Source organism: Physella acuta, unplaced genomic scaffold, assembly GCF_028476545.2.
Source record: "Physella acuta isolate Inbredline_101_S28 unplaced genomic scaffold, ASM2847654v3 ptg000642l, whole genome shotgun sequence".
In the NCBI taxonomy this organism is placed as follows: domain Eukaryota; kingdom Metazoa; phylum Mollusca; class Gastropoda; family Physidae; genus Physella; species Physella acuta.
In genome coordinates this window covers 422,055-442,528 of record NW_026732161.1, presented here as the reverse complement: position 1 = coordinate 442,528, position 20,474 = coordinate 422,055, and the positions used below count along the sequence as shown (strand labels likewise).

At 32.5% G+C, this 20,474-nt stretch overlaps 1 protein-coding gene and 1 long non-coding RNA gene across 3 annotated transcripts; one reads left to right on the top strand and one right to left on the bottom strand.

Annotated features, from left to right (window-relative positions):
• Positions 1-1,275: 1,275 nt before the first annotated feature.
• LOC131948376 (uncharacterized) lies at positions 1,276-19,285 on the bottom strand. 2 transcript variants are annotated; one of them, XM_059309981.1, is made up of 11 exons: positions 18,957-19,285; positions 14,473-14,496; positions 12,943-13,610; positions 12,215-12,605; positions 11,588-11,757; positions 10,752-10,967; positions 10,194-10,305; positions 7,644-7,827; positions 6,486-6,709; positions 5,224-5,411; positions 1,276-4,404 (listed from the first exon to the last, which is right to left on the bottom strand). In XM_059309981.1, the coding sequence occupies exons 3-11, from the start codon at positions 13,603-13,605 to the stop codon at positions 4,264-4,266; spliced, it is 2,289 nt and encodes a 762-aa protein (XP_059165964.1). In that variant the 5' UTR covers positions 13,606-13,610; positions 14,473-14,496; positions 18,957-19,285; the 3' UTR covers positions 1,276-4,263. The 2 variants fall into 2 exon arrangements, with proteins under 2 accessions (XP_059165964.1, XP_059165965.1); XM_059309982.1 differs by lacking the exons at positions 14,473-14,496; positions 18,957-19,285 and having other exon boundaries at positions 12,943-14,148.
• LOC131948377 (uncharacterized) lies at positions 15,499-18,388 on the top strand. The gene is made up of 4 exons (XR_009388001.1): positions 15,499-15,954; positions 16,356-16,496; positions 16,612-16,728; positions 17,094-18,388. It is a non-coding gene; the product is annotated as an uncharacterized LOC131948377 (long non-coding RNA).
• Positions 19,286-20,474: the final 1,189 nt, after the last annotated feature.

Here is a 20,474-nt window from a genome sequence, read left to right as displayed (position 1 = left end):
ATATTATATATATATATATATATATATATATATATATATAAATGAAATTATTGTGTCTTTATTGTATTACTGTCCCTGTCAACCGATCGCCATAAAATTTTGGAAAATTTTCAGAGGGGCAACCCTAGAACCAGGGATCTGTTGATTGCTTGTCTTGCATAGGAAGTCAGTGGTACTACTTAATTCAATGGCCAAATTGCCAGCGCCATGTCAAGAGCACAATGACCGCCTCTGTTTGTTTGAATGAGTCCCTTTCGCTATGGATAAGGTGGGCTGTAAAAAACAGTGACTCAAATCAGGGTTGTCATCCCACGCCCCGACAGTAGAGTTTGCTAGGGCTCCTGAGTTTCTCAGTGGAGCACATGAGATTTATTGATTGAGTGTCTTGCATAGGAGGTCAGTGGTATTGCTAGATGCTACTGGCACAATGCAAAAAAGGTGGCCTCAGGCAGAAAGATTACCTGGAGGACTATGGAGCCTATACTTGTTTTAAAGTGCACTCTACACTAGGGCTACTAAATACGATGACTAAACAGAAATAGGGGTCATACCCTGTCATAGTGTAGCCTCTAGCACCTGCAAGCGCCCCTGATGCCATCTCACTATTAAGGAGGGTGATTAACCTACACTCAAGGCTTTCATACAGAGCCAAGTAATACAGCGCCAACTTTGTTTACATTTAAAAGACTTAGTGTTAAAAATATAGGTCACACATCTAAAAATACACAATTAGTAATGCGTTGATGAAACCCTAAAATGTTTTGGCCCTCTGTGTAGGACAAGATTACTGCAACATGCAAGACAGGTACATTAAAAATATATAACTTGTATGTTGCTTTTCTTGTTTAGATCATTTTAGGACAATTAAGTAATGTACAGAGGTTTTATTTTGCTGATATCACTGTTAGGACAAGAATTGGAGTTTGCTTGTTCTGTAGTTTGATACTACACTATCAGCCTGTTAAAATAATTTTTTTGCAACAGTATGGTGTCTAAATAATGGGAGAAAAAGAAATTAAAAAAGACAGAATTATTATTATGCTATTGGAAACAGAAATTTAAAAAATAAAAAAGATTACAAAAGAAAGGCAGAAAATTGTAAATAAAACTAGCACCCCTTGGAAAAAACTGCAAGGAAGGAAATAGTTTACACCTCAATTACAACAATCTTAATAACAGGTGGTATATGTTAATTACAAAATTACAGCTAATATTCAAATACTAAAACAATAAGACTCAGACATAATATCATAAAACAATTTTTAATGTTAAATAATTTCAACAGAAAATGTTTGAAAAATAATAAGCAATATAACAACAAAGGAAATGATTAAGTACTCTTAAAAAAAACAACATTATAACAACAAAGAGGTAATAATTATTAATTACTAACACCACAAAATCCCATCAACATTTTATGACAAAAAAAGAGCATTTGGAATAGCAATATAATGAGATTCTGTAAAGCTTTCGTTGGAATTGTTCTTCTAATGGAATATCAGGCAGGTTAAAAAAATAGTTTCAACAAAATTTCTTGCAATCTGAGACAAAGAACCACAAGCATGTTGAACTTGATGACAGAATAAACGTTGTTGCAACTTTTTAATATCAGTTCAAAAAAATATAATTTAGATAAATAGAACCAGGAAAAATAGTTTGATTTTAACATTTTGTAAACTTTGGACAGATAACCGTAAGCAAATAGTATACGTTTTTAAAAGTTTTCATAATTTTGATATTTGATTTAAAAATAAAAATGTTACAAAAAACAATGGCTAATTATTAACCACATTTTAGACAAGGATTGGTCACAAGTAATAAAGTTATAGATAAAAAACATAAAATACTTACGTGAATGGTTTCAAATAAGATAAAGAAATGATAATTAATATATATTTCTTATTTAAATAAAAAAAAAAGGATACAGCATTTTTTACAGCTGAAAATTACGTAACTTAAAAAAATCCACAAGAATATTTTCAAGCAAACACTGAAATGTTTCTTTCCAATTTTAATATATATTTTGAAATGTATTTTAGTTTCATTATGAAGCTTTGGATGAATTTTTTTTATCCAATTTTTAAAAAGCTTAGTTTAAAATGCTTGATCTTCAATTCAAAGCTAGGGATTAATCTATAGGCCTTCCATCACTGAACATCAACATCATTTGTGAACAATTAACAAGCAGTAACATTAATTACTTATCACATAAATGACTAAAACAATTATATAATTACACAGTAAAAAAGCAATGGTTAGAAATTTTTCAGTGTTGCTAATACAGTGGTAATTTTAAAAGGTAATAGTAATAAAGCAAAGCTTAAACATTTCAAATATTTAATTTGATTAAAAAAACATAATAAATATTGGAATATACGTAAAATGAGACTTTTTTGGATGAGTGTAATAAAGTAATGGCAAAAAATTTAAATAAGTCTGACGGTTTCAATAGTGAAACACATTTCAGAAATACTGATTGTCTATTTTCTAACCATTTGCTAATATGGCAAAAATCATTTAAAAATAAATGGAATTCAAAACTCTTAAATCAAAACAAGTGCAACATAATTATATAAAAATGCATAGAACTTGACTATTCTGAAAACTTAAAAACATTAAGTAATAGGACTGCATAGATCTAGCAATAACTATGGAAGACATTTTCATCAACAAAGATGTCTGGAGTTTACTACATTAGATGATAAAATAGTTTCGTATTTTCTTTTTCGTTCATATTAAATAACTTGCTAGAAAGCAAATAAATTAACAAAAATTTGCAATTTGGCAAAATAATTATTTGATCAATTTTGTTTGAACTTATTTAAGTTTGCAGATTGGAATCCTGACAAACATCAGTGTTTAATACCACAGTTTACATAGTAAACAAAATTAAGTAAATTATAAATTGATCACTGGGACAATTATTGTATAGCTTAAATCTATTTGGAAAATTGGTCATGTAAAGCTCTTCGTTTAAGCATGCGGAATGTTGAAATTCAAAACATTAAAAATATAGTTTCGTTTCAATGCTAACAACATACAGCAATTCTAACAAATACAACAGGATTTATTTAATGAGCCTGTCCATTCACAAATGAACTTTTTACCACCTATAAGCTGATATTGATTGCATTATTTATTTGAATTTATTAAGAACTAAAAATATTGAATTTTTTAATACCCACTAATAATTGAAAATCTAGACCTGTGTTCATTTTAACATTAAAAAGATAATTAAGATGATGAACTAAAAATATCACTTTTTTATATCCACTAATAATGTAAAATCTTGTCCTTGTAATTTGATTACTGATGTTTAAAAAAAATGCTGTATCTACCAATCCTACTCTTATAGTATGCTGGACACTCGCTGATTGCATAAAGCACATATAAAAAAATATTTTATGTCTCAACTTTTTAAAAATTATAAATAATTCAACATGTTTATTCATGAAAATTAGTATTTTAAATACAAAACTACTATATTACAACAGTATTCTGAATTAAAAAAATAGCAAAAATAATTTTTTAAATCTCTGATATTTGAAAAAAAAAACATTTTAAAATTCTCCCCTCAATGTGTTGTTTAAATAATGAAAAAAGATTATATCTGTATGGCAGTCTATAATAAAAGAAATATAAATGTTGACTAGAAACAAAAAATAATTAAATAAGATGAAACATTATCCAGATACATTTGACCAACAAAAGGGCACAAAATCTGGCTTAAGAAAGTATAAATAATGTATTGTGTTATCAAATACCAACAAGTTTTAGAGTACTTTTGTAATTTTGATTTTTTTTGGCTTTCTGGAATTCCTACCAAAACATATCTTCATTCATAACATCAATATATTTTAAGTAAATACTTAAAAAAAAATAATTCTTTCATGGAATATGCTCAAAAAAAAAAATACTAGTCATGGTTGCCATGAAACATAAGGCAAAAATTGTATTTTAAACGAATAAAACTATGTGTTTAATGCAAATTCAAGGAGTGAAAAGAGTACTGAAATGACATTCCTGTTGCAGCCATAACAATAAAAGCATGGGAACACATAGGCAAAAGTATCCAATTCTAAAAGATTCATATCTATCAAGTAGCTAAGACAAATAATGACATGAATAGAAGAAAATTTTAATATAACCACAACCAAAAGAGCAATATACAAAAGAAAAAATAAACTCAGTTAAGCATTATAACAAAAGAACCAGAAAAGTGGAACACAAAAATAAAAATTCCTTTTCTATTTTTTCAGCCAATCAGGATGTTAGTGATGATTCTTCTGACACACTTATGATAAGCACAATAGTTGTCCCCAGAGTTATCCCAGTGGCCTGAAGCAAGAGGTGTAGGAACCAAGGCTCTCCACTTTTGGTGTACACAAATGTCATTTCAGGAAGCTGGAAGAGTCAGGTTAAAAATTAGTATCCAAACATCTCTGGCAGTTGAAAACAGTGCATTAAAAATTGGGATTTTAAGATTTCAGTTGAGTTAAAAATATGGATTCAAATGATTCTAGGGTTTTAAAAATATGAAGATTTAAAAACATGAAGAAACAATTATTTTTGAAGCTAGAAATTAAATGCCAGTCTGATAAGGATTATATGGACCTAAAGAAAGGCAATGACCTAAGGACTCTCTCTTTTTCCACCATTTTTAAAAAATATAACTATAATTCTAAACAAATAGGACAGTGTGGTCAGACACTTCACTGCTAACTCTAAAGTCAAAAAACAGTAGGACCTCCCTGGGTTCACATAACTCTAATAAGTACTTTACTCATGTAAGGGAAAGCAATAGAAGTTCAGCATAAAAATGACCACCCCGTTCCTTCATTTGCAGAGGTTACAATAACAAGTGAACTTTATCAGCCGTACTAGCCACTTTGTCATGAAAGGATGGCTTTCCTTAAACTTTAATTATAAACATAACATTTAACTGTTATTTTAAAAACTTAAAAAATACTAAAAAAAAAAAATTCTGTTGAGAACACATTGACACTGCCTAAAGGCAGTCAAGATTCTCACAAGATATACAAACACATTGACAAACTGGTAAAAAAACACTAGATGTCACAAAAGCCAAGTGAGTGACAGACAGAACAGGTAACAAGTAGAACCAATGTAACCCATTCATGCCAAATCACCACAGTATCAAAACAAATGTTAGTGTTATAAAGGGAGCAATTTCATACTCGTCAAAGTACTGAGAAGACTTACCAGGTCAACAAGTGTAACATAAAGAAACATCCCCCCAGCCATAGCAAATATCCACAACGAGGCTGAACTCTGGCTGCCAAGTGTTAACCCTATAACTGCCCCCAGAAATTTGGGGATGGTAGCCAGAAAATTGAAGAACATTGCTTTTCTAATGGTAAGTCCGGATCTCACAAGAACTGCAAAGTCACCTGTAGTGGATGTAGTAATAAAAATATCTTCATTGTAAACATTATTTCTAGTATTAAGAAGCTAGTGTACATAAAATTATGTTCAGGGTTGAAAGCAGCTTCAATTAACTGTACCAATTTATGAATACAATTTGATATCATATATGGAACTGTCTTAAAAGAGATAACAACATATTGGCTGTATAGAGGACAAATGCAGTACAATGAAAACATTAAATCTTGACAAAAAGTGTTTTGATATCTCATTCCCAAATAGAAATTGTGCAATGTATTATGTTACATTGTTTTGAAAATATTAGCATTCTAGTTTTTGCTCTGGTTGTTTGTAATATTGTCACTATACATTGATTTAAAATAAAGGTGGATTACTGTATTTGTCTTCAATGCAGCTGATATGTGGTGGCTTTAAAACTGGAGCAATGAGTATGTGGTTCACACTGTTAAGGAACACATGACTGTAAATTACAAACACCAGTTTAGTAACTGAGCATTGTGCAGGCAACACAACTACTTTTACTTTCATATTGTCAAAGAATCAGATGAGCCGAAGTGTTAAGAACATCAATCTCAAGGACAATGAGAAGTCAAGGATTCAGAAAAAAAAAGAAGGATGAAATGAAAACGATGTAAACAAATGCAAAATGCTTTATTTGCATCCTCCTTTCATGTAAATCCTCTAAACCTGAGCATAGGGATAAAACCACACATTGTCAGCAAGTTTAATTATTAGATATTTAAAAGTAAAACTGCCTGAGGTAATCACAATGACAACTCAATCAATTTCAAATCTCTGGCTCAAGTGTATATGATTTCATAGGCAGCTGGGCATTTTGATCACTACACTGCCCCTTTTTATGCAGAGGTCTTTGAAATAGATGAACCCTACTTCATCTGCCTAATGGACCATTCCATAAGAGGATAACTTAAATTACATTAAAAAACAACAAAGAAAATCATGAAGTTAAAAACAGAGTAAATAAAGTAGCATACAGCCAACAAGACCTTATATTAAAAAATAAATTAAATAAACCCAACAACTCATGAAGTTACAGAGTGAATAAAACCCCACAGTACCTATCTCATGTGGTAGCTCATGACAAAACACAGCCAGCGAGGTGCTGATTCCACCAGCAATGCTGCCACCAAAAGCTGTGCCAATGACCAAACCATCACACATGTTGTGGATCATGTCTCCAATGATTACTATCAGGACAACAGAGTTGATACAGGTCCTAGAGCTCACGTTTAAGTGGCTGTGTGCATGATTGACAGGAAACGTCTCACTCACTTTTATCTCTCTAGAAATAGATTTTATTTTACATTTTAGTACAAAACATTTTAATTATAAAAATTGTATTTTAGTAATACAAAATAATTATTTTATTAAAATTTAAAGGACATTTTAATATAAAAATAATTTTGGCCCTGATAAATTGTGGTAAACCAAATTATAGTAGGCACAGTCTTATTATTTTGTTAATTTTACACCACATAATCCTTTAATAATCCCCTTTCACCTTTATCATACATGTGAGGGATGGTTTATATCAAAGAGACAGGTGACGAGTAAGTGTCTGCAATTTTAAGTAAAATATAACAAGAGCTATGTGTTGTTTTATACATAAAATATTCCTTTAAATTGATTTCTTTTCCTTTGTAATTTTTAGCAAAGTAAAATGGGGAATGTAACAGGAGAAAAAGTTTTCAGACTTTGTTTAGAAAAAATTCAGCCGGCAGAAATATATTCGCTAACAATTGTCCTCAAATAAAAACAGAAGATTTCAATTAAAAAGCAGAAAAATTACATTGTTGTTAAAATTATATTATTTATAAAATATAATTTACATGAACTAATACATCTACCTTTATAGCATATTGTTGTCTATAGAATACTATGTACATACACTAATAAATCTACTTTAAAATACTATTAATTCTCCACAGAATTAGAATACTATTTAAATTTACATAAAATCATTGTTCTCTATAGTTCTCTTTAAATTAAAAAATATAAATTTCTTCTGTGGAATACTATTTAATTTATATAAAATCATATTGTTCTCTATAGAATACAATCTATATTTATTTTAAAATAACTTTTTTTCAGTGGAATACTATTTAATTTATATAAAACTATATTGTTCTCGATAGAAAACTATAAAACCATATTGTTCTCTATAGAAAACTATTAAATTATATTGTTCTAAACAGAAAACTATAAAATCAACTCACGGATCAGTTTCAGAGTCAGGTAATTCGACCCTACACTGTTTCCTTTTCGCACTGGGTACCAACATACACACATCAGTGCGGCTAGTCACAGCGGTCACATCATGACCTGAGGCTGAAGGGTTCAAAGACTCGTCACAGCTGTGTAGATGTGCCTCGTGGCTGGCGTCAGCATATTCCTTCAGTGCTAAGGGGGAAAAGAAAATATATATAAGATATTCCAATGAAATGGGAGAGTATATAAAAATACTTGAGTTATTGAAAATCAAATTTAGAAATACTTTGTAGATGTGAGAAAAGGTAGCTAGGAGAATACTCATCCTTTGCATGTTTTTAAAATATATTAATAAATGATGACAAATAATTTTTAGTATATAATGTTGGTAAATAATCATCGGACAAAAGGAATATTATGGACACTAGAACAGATAAGAGTACGTTAGATTTAATCTTTATTAACAACTATTCAATTTGAAGTGCAACATAAGATCTATCCTATATCTGTTAAAATGATGTTAAAATAATTGAAAGATGTTTAAGCTGTACATTTCACGGCAGAAATCAGATTATTCTTTAAAAAATTTAGTTATTTAAAATATAACATCTTTAGATATTATCCATAAATGACGTATAACTTGTAGAGGAATGGGGGCTTCATACTTTTTTTAGGATGTATGAGTGGGAGTGGGTTGAGGAAGTATAACTTTACACTTGTGAATTTAAATTTTTTTTTTTTATAACTGAATTTCAGAAGTTTTTTTATTTTTAAAAAAAAAAATGCTACTTCTGTAAGTTGCAATAAAAATGGATGAATATAGTTAATGTTGAACCAGCTTAGTTAATATTTTTTTTTTAAATTGTGTCGTGGTTTTAACAGGGATGTGACCAGACCAGGAAAAAAAATTAGGAAATTTTCTTCGGATAATAACTCAATATGTTTTATCTTCTTTTTATCGCGGTTAAGCAGCTTCATACTGTTACTGTACTAATTAATTGTTTAATGAACTTAATATTTTAAATACAAGAAGTTTATGTTACTCTAAAATAACATTGAAAGTCTTGTCTAATTGCAATTTAATGTTTACCTTATAAACAACTTTTTAAAAATTACAATGTAACAAAAGTAGCAATTAAGTTTTATTTTACCATTAAGCTAATTTAAATTGTACTAATCTAGTGTAGATTCTAGATGTACTCCTGATTTCAATTTTTAAATAGGGGGCCTTATGCCTAATATATATTCTTTTAAAGATTGGATTGGTAAAAATATTTGTCTTCAACTGGAAAGAGCCTAGATTAAGATTAGTTACAATTTGAAAGTTTTAGGTTCATGTGATGGAAAAATGAAATGGACCAGGTTAGCTAAAATTACAAAGGGTCTGACGTGTGAACCAAAGTTAATCATTATGATAACCAAGCCACATCGTTATTTATGCTTTTTTGGAATAGCTGTAAATTGTTAGGGGTCATCCACGTTTTTTTTGACGAAATTTACCTCCCCTCTCTCCTACAAAAGCCAGACTCCCCCCACAGTCTGAATGTATTTTTTCTTACACAAACAAGACAGGTAGTAGTCACGTTGAGTTTAGTATTTTTTTTTAATCTGTAGGCCTACGAAGCAAGCATGCGTATTGCAGGAACAGCTCTTTGAAATTGACTGTGACGTCATTTTTTTTTTCACAAGCAGTACCGAACACGTACTTGGGGTCAAGGTGAGGTCACAAGAGCCACCGTTGCTACGAGGTGGGGCGGGTTAGTCTAGTCCTCATAGTCACCTTTTGCAAGGATTTCAATATTAATTTGAGATTGCGAAATAAAATAGAATCAGAGAGAAACTCTAGATTTAGGCGGGTTAAAATACCCATAGGTAAATTAGGCTATATCGATAGCTAGATAACCAGGCTTAAGAGATGTCAGCTTCATTTGAATAACTGCATTATTTTAGATTACCTTTTCCCGTGTTTTTGATAAATAGTTAACTGAAAATATCAGCGGAAAATTTGGACTAAAAAAAGTGTGCTTTGAAAAATTCGAAAGTCCGCCGAAATTCCGAATCTTAATCTACATTTAATCTTGATTTAGCACCGTCAGACCTAGCGCAATCGAAAAAATGCGCATATTCGAGTGTCCGTTTGACCTAAGTACAGTAGTTGTAGATTTAAATCTAAATACGAATAAGTGGAATGAGCATGTCGGCCCTTTCCGTAGAAGACATTTCCGTTGTTTTTTTTCCTAATTTTTAAAACTTCGTAAAAAATCGACAAAAATTGAAACTTGTCGGAAAAATTCGGCGAAAATTAAATCAGCGGAGGAAATTTGCAACTGAAACGGAAAAATCGGATTTCCGCTAAAATTCGGAAAAGTCACATCCCTGTTTTAAAAATAAATTATAATCAGATCAGGGGATAGGCTAGTAAAAGTGATGTCTAACAAAGGAGGTAATAAATTATCCAGAAAAGTTTGACGTTATTATCATGGATGTCCTTAGAGAAAATTAATTTAATCCAAATGATTTAATTATTTATTCAAAATAAAATTTGATAAAAGAAGAACCTTTATTGGGATGAACAACCATGACAACATCATCACATGATGGGTAAATAGGTAGTTCATCTTTTATGGTGTCTAGTCTTGTCATCATGGTTGAACTGCCATCACATCCTTCCTATATGGAACACTTCATTTATTAAAAATTAACCAACCGTGTAACATTCTAATAATATTTTAGCCCAAAAAGCTGCCAGATATTTTTTTTTATTTAAAAAAAATAAAAATAAAACTTTTTTACTAAGTTTTAAAAATAGCTTAGTCATTTTAATCAATTATACTTTTGAAACTTACTTAAGTTGTGAAATATATAACTATTTCGGTTAAAAATTTTTCCAGATGATTTGTAAAGGTTTATAAAATTTCTTAGTTTTCTTTTAAATGATTCATATATTTTAACTATCATAATGTTGTGAAGCAAATAAACAAATAAAATTGTGTCATTGTTATGGCTAATGGATTTGGCTTGATTGCTTTGAAGTTTAATTATTGAAAATCAAACTACAAAAAATATTTAAATACTTCTTTTAAAAAAATCAAAAAGATAAAAAAAACATTCCTTACAGATCTTTTCTTGATCTTATTCTTCATACTTTTCTTTGTACTGTGACGCTTAGTGAGAATGGTGAGCAGGCGTTCCATGAAGAAGAACAGATAGATTCCAACCAACGCAACTAAGCCCTTGTATAAGACGGGCAATCTGTTGTAGTTTGATCCCCTGTTGTTGGTTTCTGGGAAGGTGTGGTGGTGGCTGGCATGGTGGGATTCTGACATCAGAGCCTGCAAGAAATTCAAATATCAAACTTTGTAAATGGACTGCTGATTTAGTAAGTTGAAATACTCTAGGCTACCATTTGACCATACATCACGCCTTACTTTAAGCATTTTGCTTAATGAAATTTCACAAAATAAGTATATATTATGTTCCTTATAGAATTCAGTTTTGTCAGGCTAGAATTTCAAAGCATATAAGCTAACTTTAATAGAATACCACTTCTAAGCAGCTTCTTCTTTGTTCTTAATTCTAGTGTTGGAAGAGACTCCCTCCAATCCAACACATTTAAGTAATATGTGTAAACTTGTTAATGTTATGCGCCATATTGACACTTGACTTCAATTTCAGCCTGCTTTTCTTTTTGGATTTGCTTCCATAGCCTTTGTCCGACCAAGAACAAACTACAAGGCAGCAGTTGTTTGATTTTGGAGTTGTCTCTCCCACAAGAGTTGCTACCACCAGCTATTAACCCACATCTGCCGAGGGGTTAAATCTCGAGACGTTTTGGTCTAGCAACCTTTAGCTTTACCAACTCGACTATGCTGACCCCTCTTTCGCTACAGTAATTTCTCTCAATTTAAATAAGTTGCAAATAAAACTTTCGTTTGAGGAATGCTCAACTTACATGTGGCAACAAATGTAGCATGGCATCCCCACACATTGCACCCACTGCAACAGCAACCAAGAACTGCAGTACATGGTTGTAGAAGACTTTCTTCATATTTGGTATCACCACAGCTCCGGCAACACTGCAAATACTTAGAAGACACACAGACAACATTGTGCAGCCCCATGCTGAAAGTAAGATACAAATAATTACAGTTAAATTCATTATACTATCTATACATCATTGTTCTCTTTGCAAGATAGTTTCAAATGTTTTGGAATGTCCAGCTACACTAATTCCATCTTCACAGCAATAATGAGTTGCAACAACACTGTACAGCCTTTAAGATTTTAGTGAATATATGGAACAGTGCTAAAAAACATACTTTTTATACCAATAATTGTTACCTTGATCTTCCAGAACTCAGTGAAGTACTTTCACATGCAAATACCTCCACCCCCCTCATTCATAAAAAAAAAATTAAACACACACACATGTATATATATATATATATATATATATATATATATATATATATATATATGCATACACACACATATTATAAACAAAGAAGATTTAACAAAAAAACTACTGTTAAACTGCTATTTCTACTGAGTTTCTATGAGAAAAAAAATTCATTCTAACCTTTTGGTGATGCTACTTCCTCTGAGTGAGAGTCACCATCATGGGTATGTGTGTCACCACCATCATGGAGATGCGAGGTACCCTCATGAAGATGTGGGTCACCATCATGGGCATGGGATTCACCATTATTGGCATGTGAGTCACCATTATGGGCATGTGAGTCACCCTCATGGGCATGTGAGTCACCATTATTGGCATGTGAGTCACCATTATGGGCATGGGATTCACCATTATGGGCATGTGAGTCACCCTCATGGGCATGTGAGTCACCACAGTAGCCAGATTCAACCTGGTCAAATATTGCAGGACACAGCTGTAGAAACTCATTCTGACTGAAACTCTTCAAGTTTTCAAATCTAAACAGGCTCAAAAGCTCCTCGATTGAAAGGCACTGAAATTAAAAACAAAACAGTATGATATAAATAATTAATTAAATGAATCTAATGAGTGATTTAAGCTAAGCCTTTATTGGACTTGGATAGGCTAAAGGATAATAAGGTCAATTAATGTTTGAATAGTTAGTGGTCTGGTAGACCTGCTGTTTTGTTAAGCTGAGCTAATTATATGTAGATTATTACATATAGTGGAATAGAATATGTGTCATACTGTAGTATGCTCAGGTTAAAGTGAAAGGTAATGGACAATTATTTTTAATGTGTCCATTAAATAATATACCACAGGTTTTATATATTCTCAATTATTTAATTAAATGTGATTAATTCAACTACCTTGCGATCTTCAGGTTTATGAAAAGCTTGTTTCAAACTATCGCAAGTGGTTGCATCTGAGATTTGTATATTACTGCCACGAAGTAATGGCATCATAACAGATGATGCATCCTCTTCTATGTGGTGTTTCTTACTGTTGTTTGTGTTCCTGGAAAAGTTGCCAGGATCAGATAGGCTAACATAGTTATCTGTAGTGGTGTTTCTTATCAGCATAGCAGGGATTTCATTGTGATGACTGTCATTTTCTTCAACATGTTCCTGATTATGATTATCTAGGTTTTGGCTTGGGTCTCTCAAATGACTTTTTTCCTCATGAGAGTGAGATAGCGTACTCATTATATTTTCCAATCTATTTATTTTTAAGAAATTATCATCACTGTTTCTGGAAAAAAATCTAACTACAAAGCAAAGGCTTTCATTTCCAGGGGTAAATCTTGGCACATGATTTAAACTTCTTGCTGTTTTGTTTGAAGACAACTTGAATGTTTTACTTAGTTGAGGCTGGTTTGAACTGTTGTTGGTAATATTTTCTGGGCCTTCTTGATTACTAGGTTTATCAACCAAACCACCTGTAGAATTACTTTTGGCTTCTGCATTTGCGGTAAGTTGAGAGAGTATGAAACTGCAGCAGGAAAGCAGTACAATTGTATTTTTCAAGCACATGTTTTCTGCATAAAGCAAAAATATATAATATAAAAAGAGCTAAGTCTCCTAATGTTAATAATTTCTTCTGGTTCTTGGATCTAGAAATCTAGATTCTAGTAGTAGTAGTAGTAGGCCTATTCATATGGACATATAACACAAGGATGCTGCAAAAAGATCTAAAACCTAGATTCTAGAGATCTAGCTAGATTTGATATATAGATCTAGATCTAGGCCTATTCTAAGCCAATTTATCTATTTTGATTAGGCCTAGGCTATTTTAAAACTATTTTAACTTTTAAGGCCTAGACCTAGCTAGATATCTAGATCTAAATTTTAAATGGCTCATGTTTTGTTTGTAAGCAGTAAAATTAAAAATTTGGTAGGCCTAGATCTAGTTCTAGAGGCTAAAAGCAAAAATATAAAAAGATTCACTCCAGGCCCAGGGATACTGTTCACAAGAATTCCATGCCAAATTAGTTTTTTTATTAGATCTAGGAATATTACTACTTAGGAGTAAGGAGTTGGGTCTAGAATCTAAATGATTAATCTCTAGATTCTAGATCTAGAGATTAAGAGATATGCTGAATCTAGATCTAGATCTTGATTCTAGAATCTTGAGTATTCTTGAGTTAACTAGATCTAGAGTCTAGAGAATCTAGATTTTACCATTTTAGATCTAGATCTAGAATCTAGATTAGATCTAGATCTAGAGATCTAGATTCTAGTTTGAAGATTGTCTAGAATAGTCTAGATCTAGATCTAGATCTAGATCTAGTAGTTGAGTGTGTTTCACAGTCAAAGTATGGGGCATTGAGATGAATCAATTTGTTATTTTTAGGCCTACTATTCATTAATTTATTTAGATTCTAATATCTTGATCTATGCCTCTAATAACTCCAGTCAGTAGTCCCCAGCTAACACAGTATGTAATACCAGGGTCGGCCCAAGCTTGGCCCAATGTTGTAATCATGGCCAAACATTGGACAAGCTTACGCCAGGGTACAGCCAAGATTGGTACATGCTTGCATCCCTTGATACCTTGATATTTAACCGTTTTTACCTTGGCTGCCAAGATTACACTGATTTATGGATTCACTGCAGAAATTTTAGTTAAATATGATTGTTAAACTTAATATATGTTAACTAAAATTAAGTTATCTTTTAATATCATGCTCTAATGTAAACATAGCATCAATAACAGACTACGTTGCATGTGTTAAACATTTTGTTAATCTTTTTAAAATTGTGTGCGCTACTGCCACCGGCCCCCTGTCGCCCATTGTCCCTTTGTTCACATTCCTTCCTATTGTTCGCAAGCCAGCATCCCGGTGCTTCGCCATTTTTCTTAACAAAAGACTTTGTATCCAGTCACAGTAAAACAGGTAGGCCCACTGTAGCCATTTTAGTTCAACAGTGAGAAGTAGTATAACTTTATTTATGCAGAATCTGGAAAACTCGTATTTTTTTGTTGGAAACTTTAACTTTATGGGCCTAAGTCATCAAATAAAAGTTATAAAAGGTAGTTTATTTGAGGTAATAAAATGAGGGATGATATTTAGTCTAGATCTATATATTAATAATACTAGAGTCTATATTCTGTTTATTTTGGCATTAGGCTATAATTACATTTTACAATAATCTCCTTTATGATAGATCTAGATAGATCTAGATTCTAATAATACTAAATAACTAAAAATCGTATTCAGAGGGCGGTTAATTTTGACAGCACTTTTTTTGTATTGAAAAGTATGCAAGTACGTTTGGGTTTATATTGATTATTGATAGATCGATGTATTTATTGGTTTTCAACTTTAGGTATAATTATCACGCACAGGGGAAGGGGGGGGGGGCTTAAATGTTTATAAATTAATAAATAATCATTCACTTTAACTCTAAAAAAAACTTAATTTTATTGTTCTAGGCCTATTTGTGTAAGGATTTGAAACTGTCTTTAATAATTAATTCAGAGAGAGAGAGAGAGAGAGGAACAGTAGACACAATTATAGAACAAATTTCTACATGTTAAACAAACAGTCACAGTGTATTTTGATAGGTATTAATTTTGAAAAAAATTAGTCAACTAGAATTCTAAATTGATTCAAGATTGTCATTCAAATTTCTATTACTGTTACAGCTCCCTTTGGGAGAATAAAATGTCATCATCATCACTCCTTTGTGGCCCCTGGGGAGCAAAGGGCTGCAACCACACATCTCCAGCGGACTTGGGCTGCTCCTCTAATCTGTGCCCATGAGAGCCCAGCTGTTTTCGCCTCCTCCTCAACTGTTCTCTTCCATGTTTTCCTTGGCCGGCCCACCCTCCTTTTTCCCTGGGGATTCCAGTCTAATGCATGTTTTGATGAATAAGATGTAAGTTGTGTAAATAGTAGTGTGGAGACCTCAGAGCAACACTTAATTTCATGACCAACAGCGATAAGATGGTACTATTAGTAAGCCATACTTAATGATCAACACTACTCATATTATCATATAGAGGACAGAGTAGGCAAATGGTTGAGGACACTATTGCTAAACATAAAGCCAAGTTAGTAGTACATTCATCAGTTCACCTAAGTCTGATATATACCCAATTTAAGACTATGAAATAAAAAAGGTGGCTAGATATAGTGTTGACTACACAAATCCTTTATATACAGAGATCAAATAAACAGAGATACTTAAAAATTAGTATCTAATCTGGCTATCATTTATTGTATCACTCACTCATTTTATTATTATATTTAATAACTAAGAATGCCATTTATTTTCAGGCCTCCAGGTGTTGTGTATATCAATCAGCCCACTGGAGATATATCAATCTTTTAATAAATTATAAGGTCCCCACTGCTTGATACTTCACCAAATACTGGCTACACCAGAAAATCACTAAATGTTCTTAACACTTAACAACTGTAAGTTTACATTGTTTCAAAGTGAATAATAATTTTCATTTAGTAATTTTTGCTTGCATGTAATGATCAGCATGTGTAGTTAATGCCTTTACTGATATTAGTAAAATAATTTCAGACCACAAGCATTACTTCTGGGTCACTCTGAAGGGTCTAATCGTTCAATTACTGAATTGATAAAGTTGATGAAATTGCTAAAAAGTTGTCTGGCACCTTCTTAACTCAGAGACATAGGGTAAGGGGTTTATAATATTTATATACATACTATTATTTTTTTTATTACCAGGTCTTTTTTTTTCACTTTTGTTTATATATATATATATATATATATATATATATATATATATATATATATATATATATATATATATATATATGCAGTATAAGTGTTACCTGGGTAGCATGAACACCCCAGACCACCAGTCTTTATACCTATATAATATATCGTTACAAGGTAGCAAACATGATGTTAGGGGCTTCTTGTTGTATGTTCAGTGCAGTGCAAAATAAAATAAACATAATAAATTTAGTGCAAAATGAGCAGTGTATGGTTGTAATTATTTCATAAATGACTTTTAGTGTGTAACTTTTCTTTTTTAGAATGTGGATGGATTATAACATACCTTGCACAAATCAACAACCAGGCTTTTATTGGATTTGAATCCCAAAGGAAAGAGAAAGTTTGTTATCCAAAACAAACATGGAAAATATCAGAAACCAACAAAACACAAGCAGGCAGAGTGTTATGGACCCAACTTTGGGGAATCTCCTAAAACCAAGTATAAAAATAGAGAGGTGTGGTTGTGTCTCTCAGCTCCACAAGGGTCCACAAGAATGAGGACAACAGTGATTTTCGTAATAATTTTAGATCAGATTTTTTTTAAAAAATTGATCAGATGGATCAGGTTAACAGTTTAATACATATTGCATTTAAGTGCTTAACGAAAAGAAAAGATGCTCTTACCAAAATAGTCTAAGAACAATGCTGATTTTAAATTAATAAATTGTTTCCTTTTGTAATAATATAATAATTTAAGTTGGCATTGTATGTATGTTTAGTGTAGATTTAATGCCCTAAATGAAATACACAATTGACATTTTTTTCTTTAAAGAATTAGTTGCAAATTTCTTTCATTATTTAGTTTCACTGTACAATCTAAAAAAAACTTGCAACATTTGTATTGACAATACTTCTGCTGGTGATATTTATTTCTAATTAATGAAGTAAATTAATATATATTCAGTTTACTATAATTAAATACCTCATACACTAGACAAAAAAACATTTATTGAATATCACAGTGATATTCCTGTTCTACACAATGCGTATAAACCCTCGAACCATCTGTCTTTTGAAAGATTGTACATTTTGTATACACAATGGCATTCATTTCAACACTATTTAACCACAATTATAATCTAGAGATCCTGAACATATTTTTGTTCTGTTATTTATCGACAAGGCAGACTGGTCCAGCATTAAAATGTAAACCTTAATTAGAATACTTAAACGAGCTATGCAATTAAATGTTGTTAGACAAATAATTTATACTTTTTATTTTTAATGTTATGTTTACGTATCATAGTACAAGACAGCTTCTGTATTCTTGTACAGTAAATTAAGTTTTTACATTAGTTTAATTTAAACTGTAGGCCTGCTTAACATCTGTTACATTATATGAAAATGTTTTGTATATTTGTTTTAATTTGTTTGTATAAAAGTCAAAATGAAAGTTACTACACTATTATTTACATATTCTTTTTCAATCAATACTTTATAGTATAGTTATAATTTTCTTACAATTGAATGGATGGTATAATACAGATTTTAATAGATGAGCAGTTCTTGTGTATGTATTGCTGCTTTACTACATTTTGATTAAAATTTCTTTCACATTTTGAAATTACCTTTGTAAATATTATGACTGATATGAGAATGGATCTTTTTGTATGCTAAAAATAAAAATTTGAGCCAAGATGTAGCCAGGATATAATACAGGCTGAGCCAAGGTATAGCCGAGATATAGCCATTATTGGGCCAAGATGTAGCCAGGATATAATACAGGATGAGCCAAGGTATAGCCAATATTGGGCCAAGATATAGCCATTATTGAGCCAAGATGTAGCCAATATTGGGCCAAGATGTAACCATGATATAGACAATATTGGGCCAAGATATAGCCAATATTGAGCCAATATTGGGCCAATATGTAGCCGGGATATAGCCAATGTTGGGCCAATATGTAGCCGGGATATAGCCAATATTTGGCCAAGATCTAGCCAACGTTGGGCCAATATGTAGCCGGGATATAGCCAATATTGTGCCAACATTGCGCCAACATCATGCCGAGTTTCACTACCAATGTTTCGCCAAGGTTAAGCCAATGTTGCACCAAGATGAAGCCAATATTGGTAACCAATGTTTAGCCAATATTGGGCCAATATATGTGTGCTGACTGGGTCTATCATCCGCTTCTTGAATTACTGCTTGTAAACTTCTGTTGTTTCTGAAACTGCGCAGATAAGCTTCAGTCTTGTATTTTATATTGAATGGATCTCGATCTTGATTCTAAATCTAGAAGTTAGATCTCACTGTTGTTGGTTTTATCAAAAATTTATCCAGCTAGAATCATTTCGACAAGTTTGCTGATCTGGAAACAAACACCGACGAAACTACCGAATACACATTTTTCCAAGTGTTACAGTATTTACAAAATATTAAACAGCACGTGGGATTTCTAAGATTAGATGAAAGTAAAGTGTCGTGTGCAACTTGTCCTCTTTACAGTGAGAAAAATGGCGGCCGTTACGAAGTCACGTGACTTTAGCAGGAAGAAACGCATTTCCGCGGCGTTGCTGACGTGTGCAATGACCTTGTCTAAAAATAACATAACTTTGTTTGGATTCTTAAAAATATTCAAATTCACTACGTCTACACGTTGACCCTTAGGCTCTACTTCTCATTTTAAATTGAAGTGCTTATTTCCGCCAACGATAAAGAAAATACGCAACACGCATAATTCCCTTTGTTGGTCGACATTAGTACTACTAATTTTAATATTTTAAAACCAGCAATTGTTATAAACTAATTGGTATGAAGATTAACTTTCATTAACCCGCACACAGTGGCGTAGCTAAGGGAGGGCGGGTGTGGCATGAATAAATATGTAAACATGGGGGGGGGGGGGGGGCGCAAAATTAATAGTATGCCCCGGATGCCGAATTAGGTTGTTATGCCTCTGCCCCACAGGGTTAGGAATCGAGAATTTTTCTCATCCATATTATCTGCTGCTAGACACACGGGTTTGTGTCAGGATTTCGCTTCATCGCTGATGTATACACCACCTGGTATGGACACGACGGACAGCTCAGTCAGGAGACGACCTAACGTCTTGAGCTACAGTTTCGAACTTGTGACTTTCAGGTTAGAAAACGAGCGTTCGCACCGCTAGACCACGCTTTACCACAATTCGCTATAGTATCGCCCTCTTCGAAACAAAACAAGCGACAACAGCTTGACTTGATGGTGTTTTAACAACGTTGAAATCTTGAATCTTGATGGGGTTTTAACAACTTTGTATCTTGATGGTGACTACGCGTACAGAATCGATGCCATCGATAATGACACACGCGGTCATTAGAGCTACACATCAGGATGGATTTTCTATATTGCCATTCCTTTCTACCATTCCTATATTAAAATGTATCATTATGGCCCAGTCAGTAGCGTAGCGGGGGGGGGGGGGGGAGACGACACATATGTCCCCGGGCGCCGACTTTAGGGGGCGCCAAAATGGGTTGGAAAAATAAATTGAAAGGTTGAGGGGGTGCAAATAGAAAGGTTGAGGGGGGGCGGAAATCGAAATCTCGAGGGGGGGGGGTGCAAATTGAGCAATTTTGAGGGGGGGGGGGTGCAAATTGAAATCTTGAGGGGGGGGGTGCAAATTGAGCAATTTGAGGGGAGGGGGGTGCAAATCGAAA

Coding starts and splice junctions, on each gene's coding strand:
- LOC131948376 (XM_059309981.1), bottom strand. CDS start 13,605: ATGTGCTTGAAAAATACAATTGTACTGCTTTCCTGCTGCAGTTTCATA. Junction 10,968..11,587: donor TGCTACATTTGTTGCCACAT/GTAAGTTGAGCA, acceptor AATTTCTTGCAG/GCTCTGATGTCAGAATCCCA. Junction 7,828..10,193: donor GGTTGTTCATCCCAATAAAG/GTTCTTCTTTTA, acceptor TTTCCCCCTTAG/CACTGAAGGAATATGCTGAC.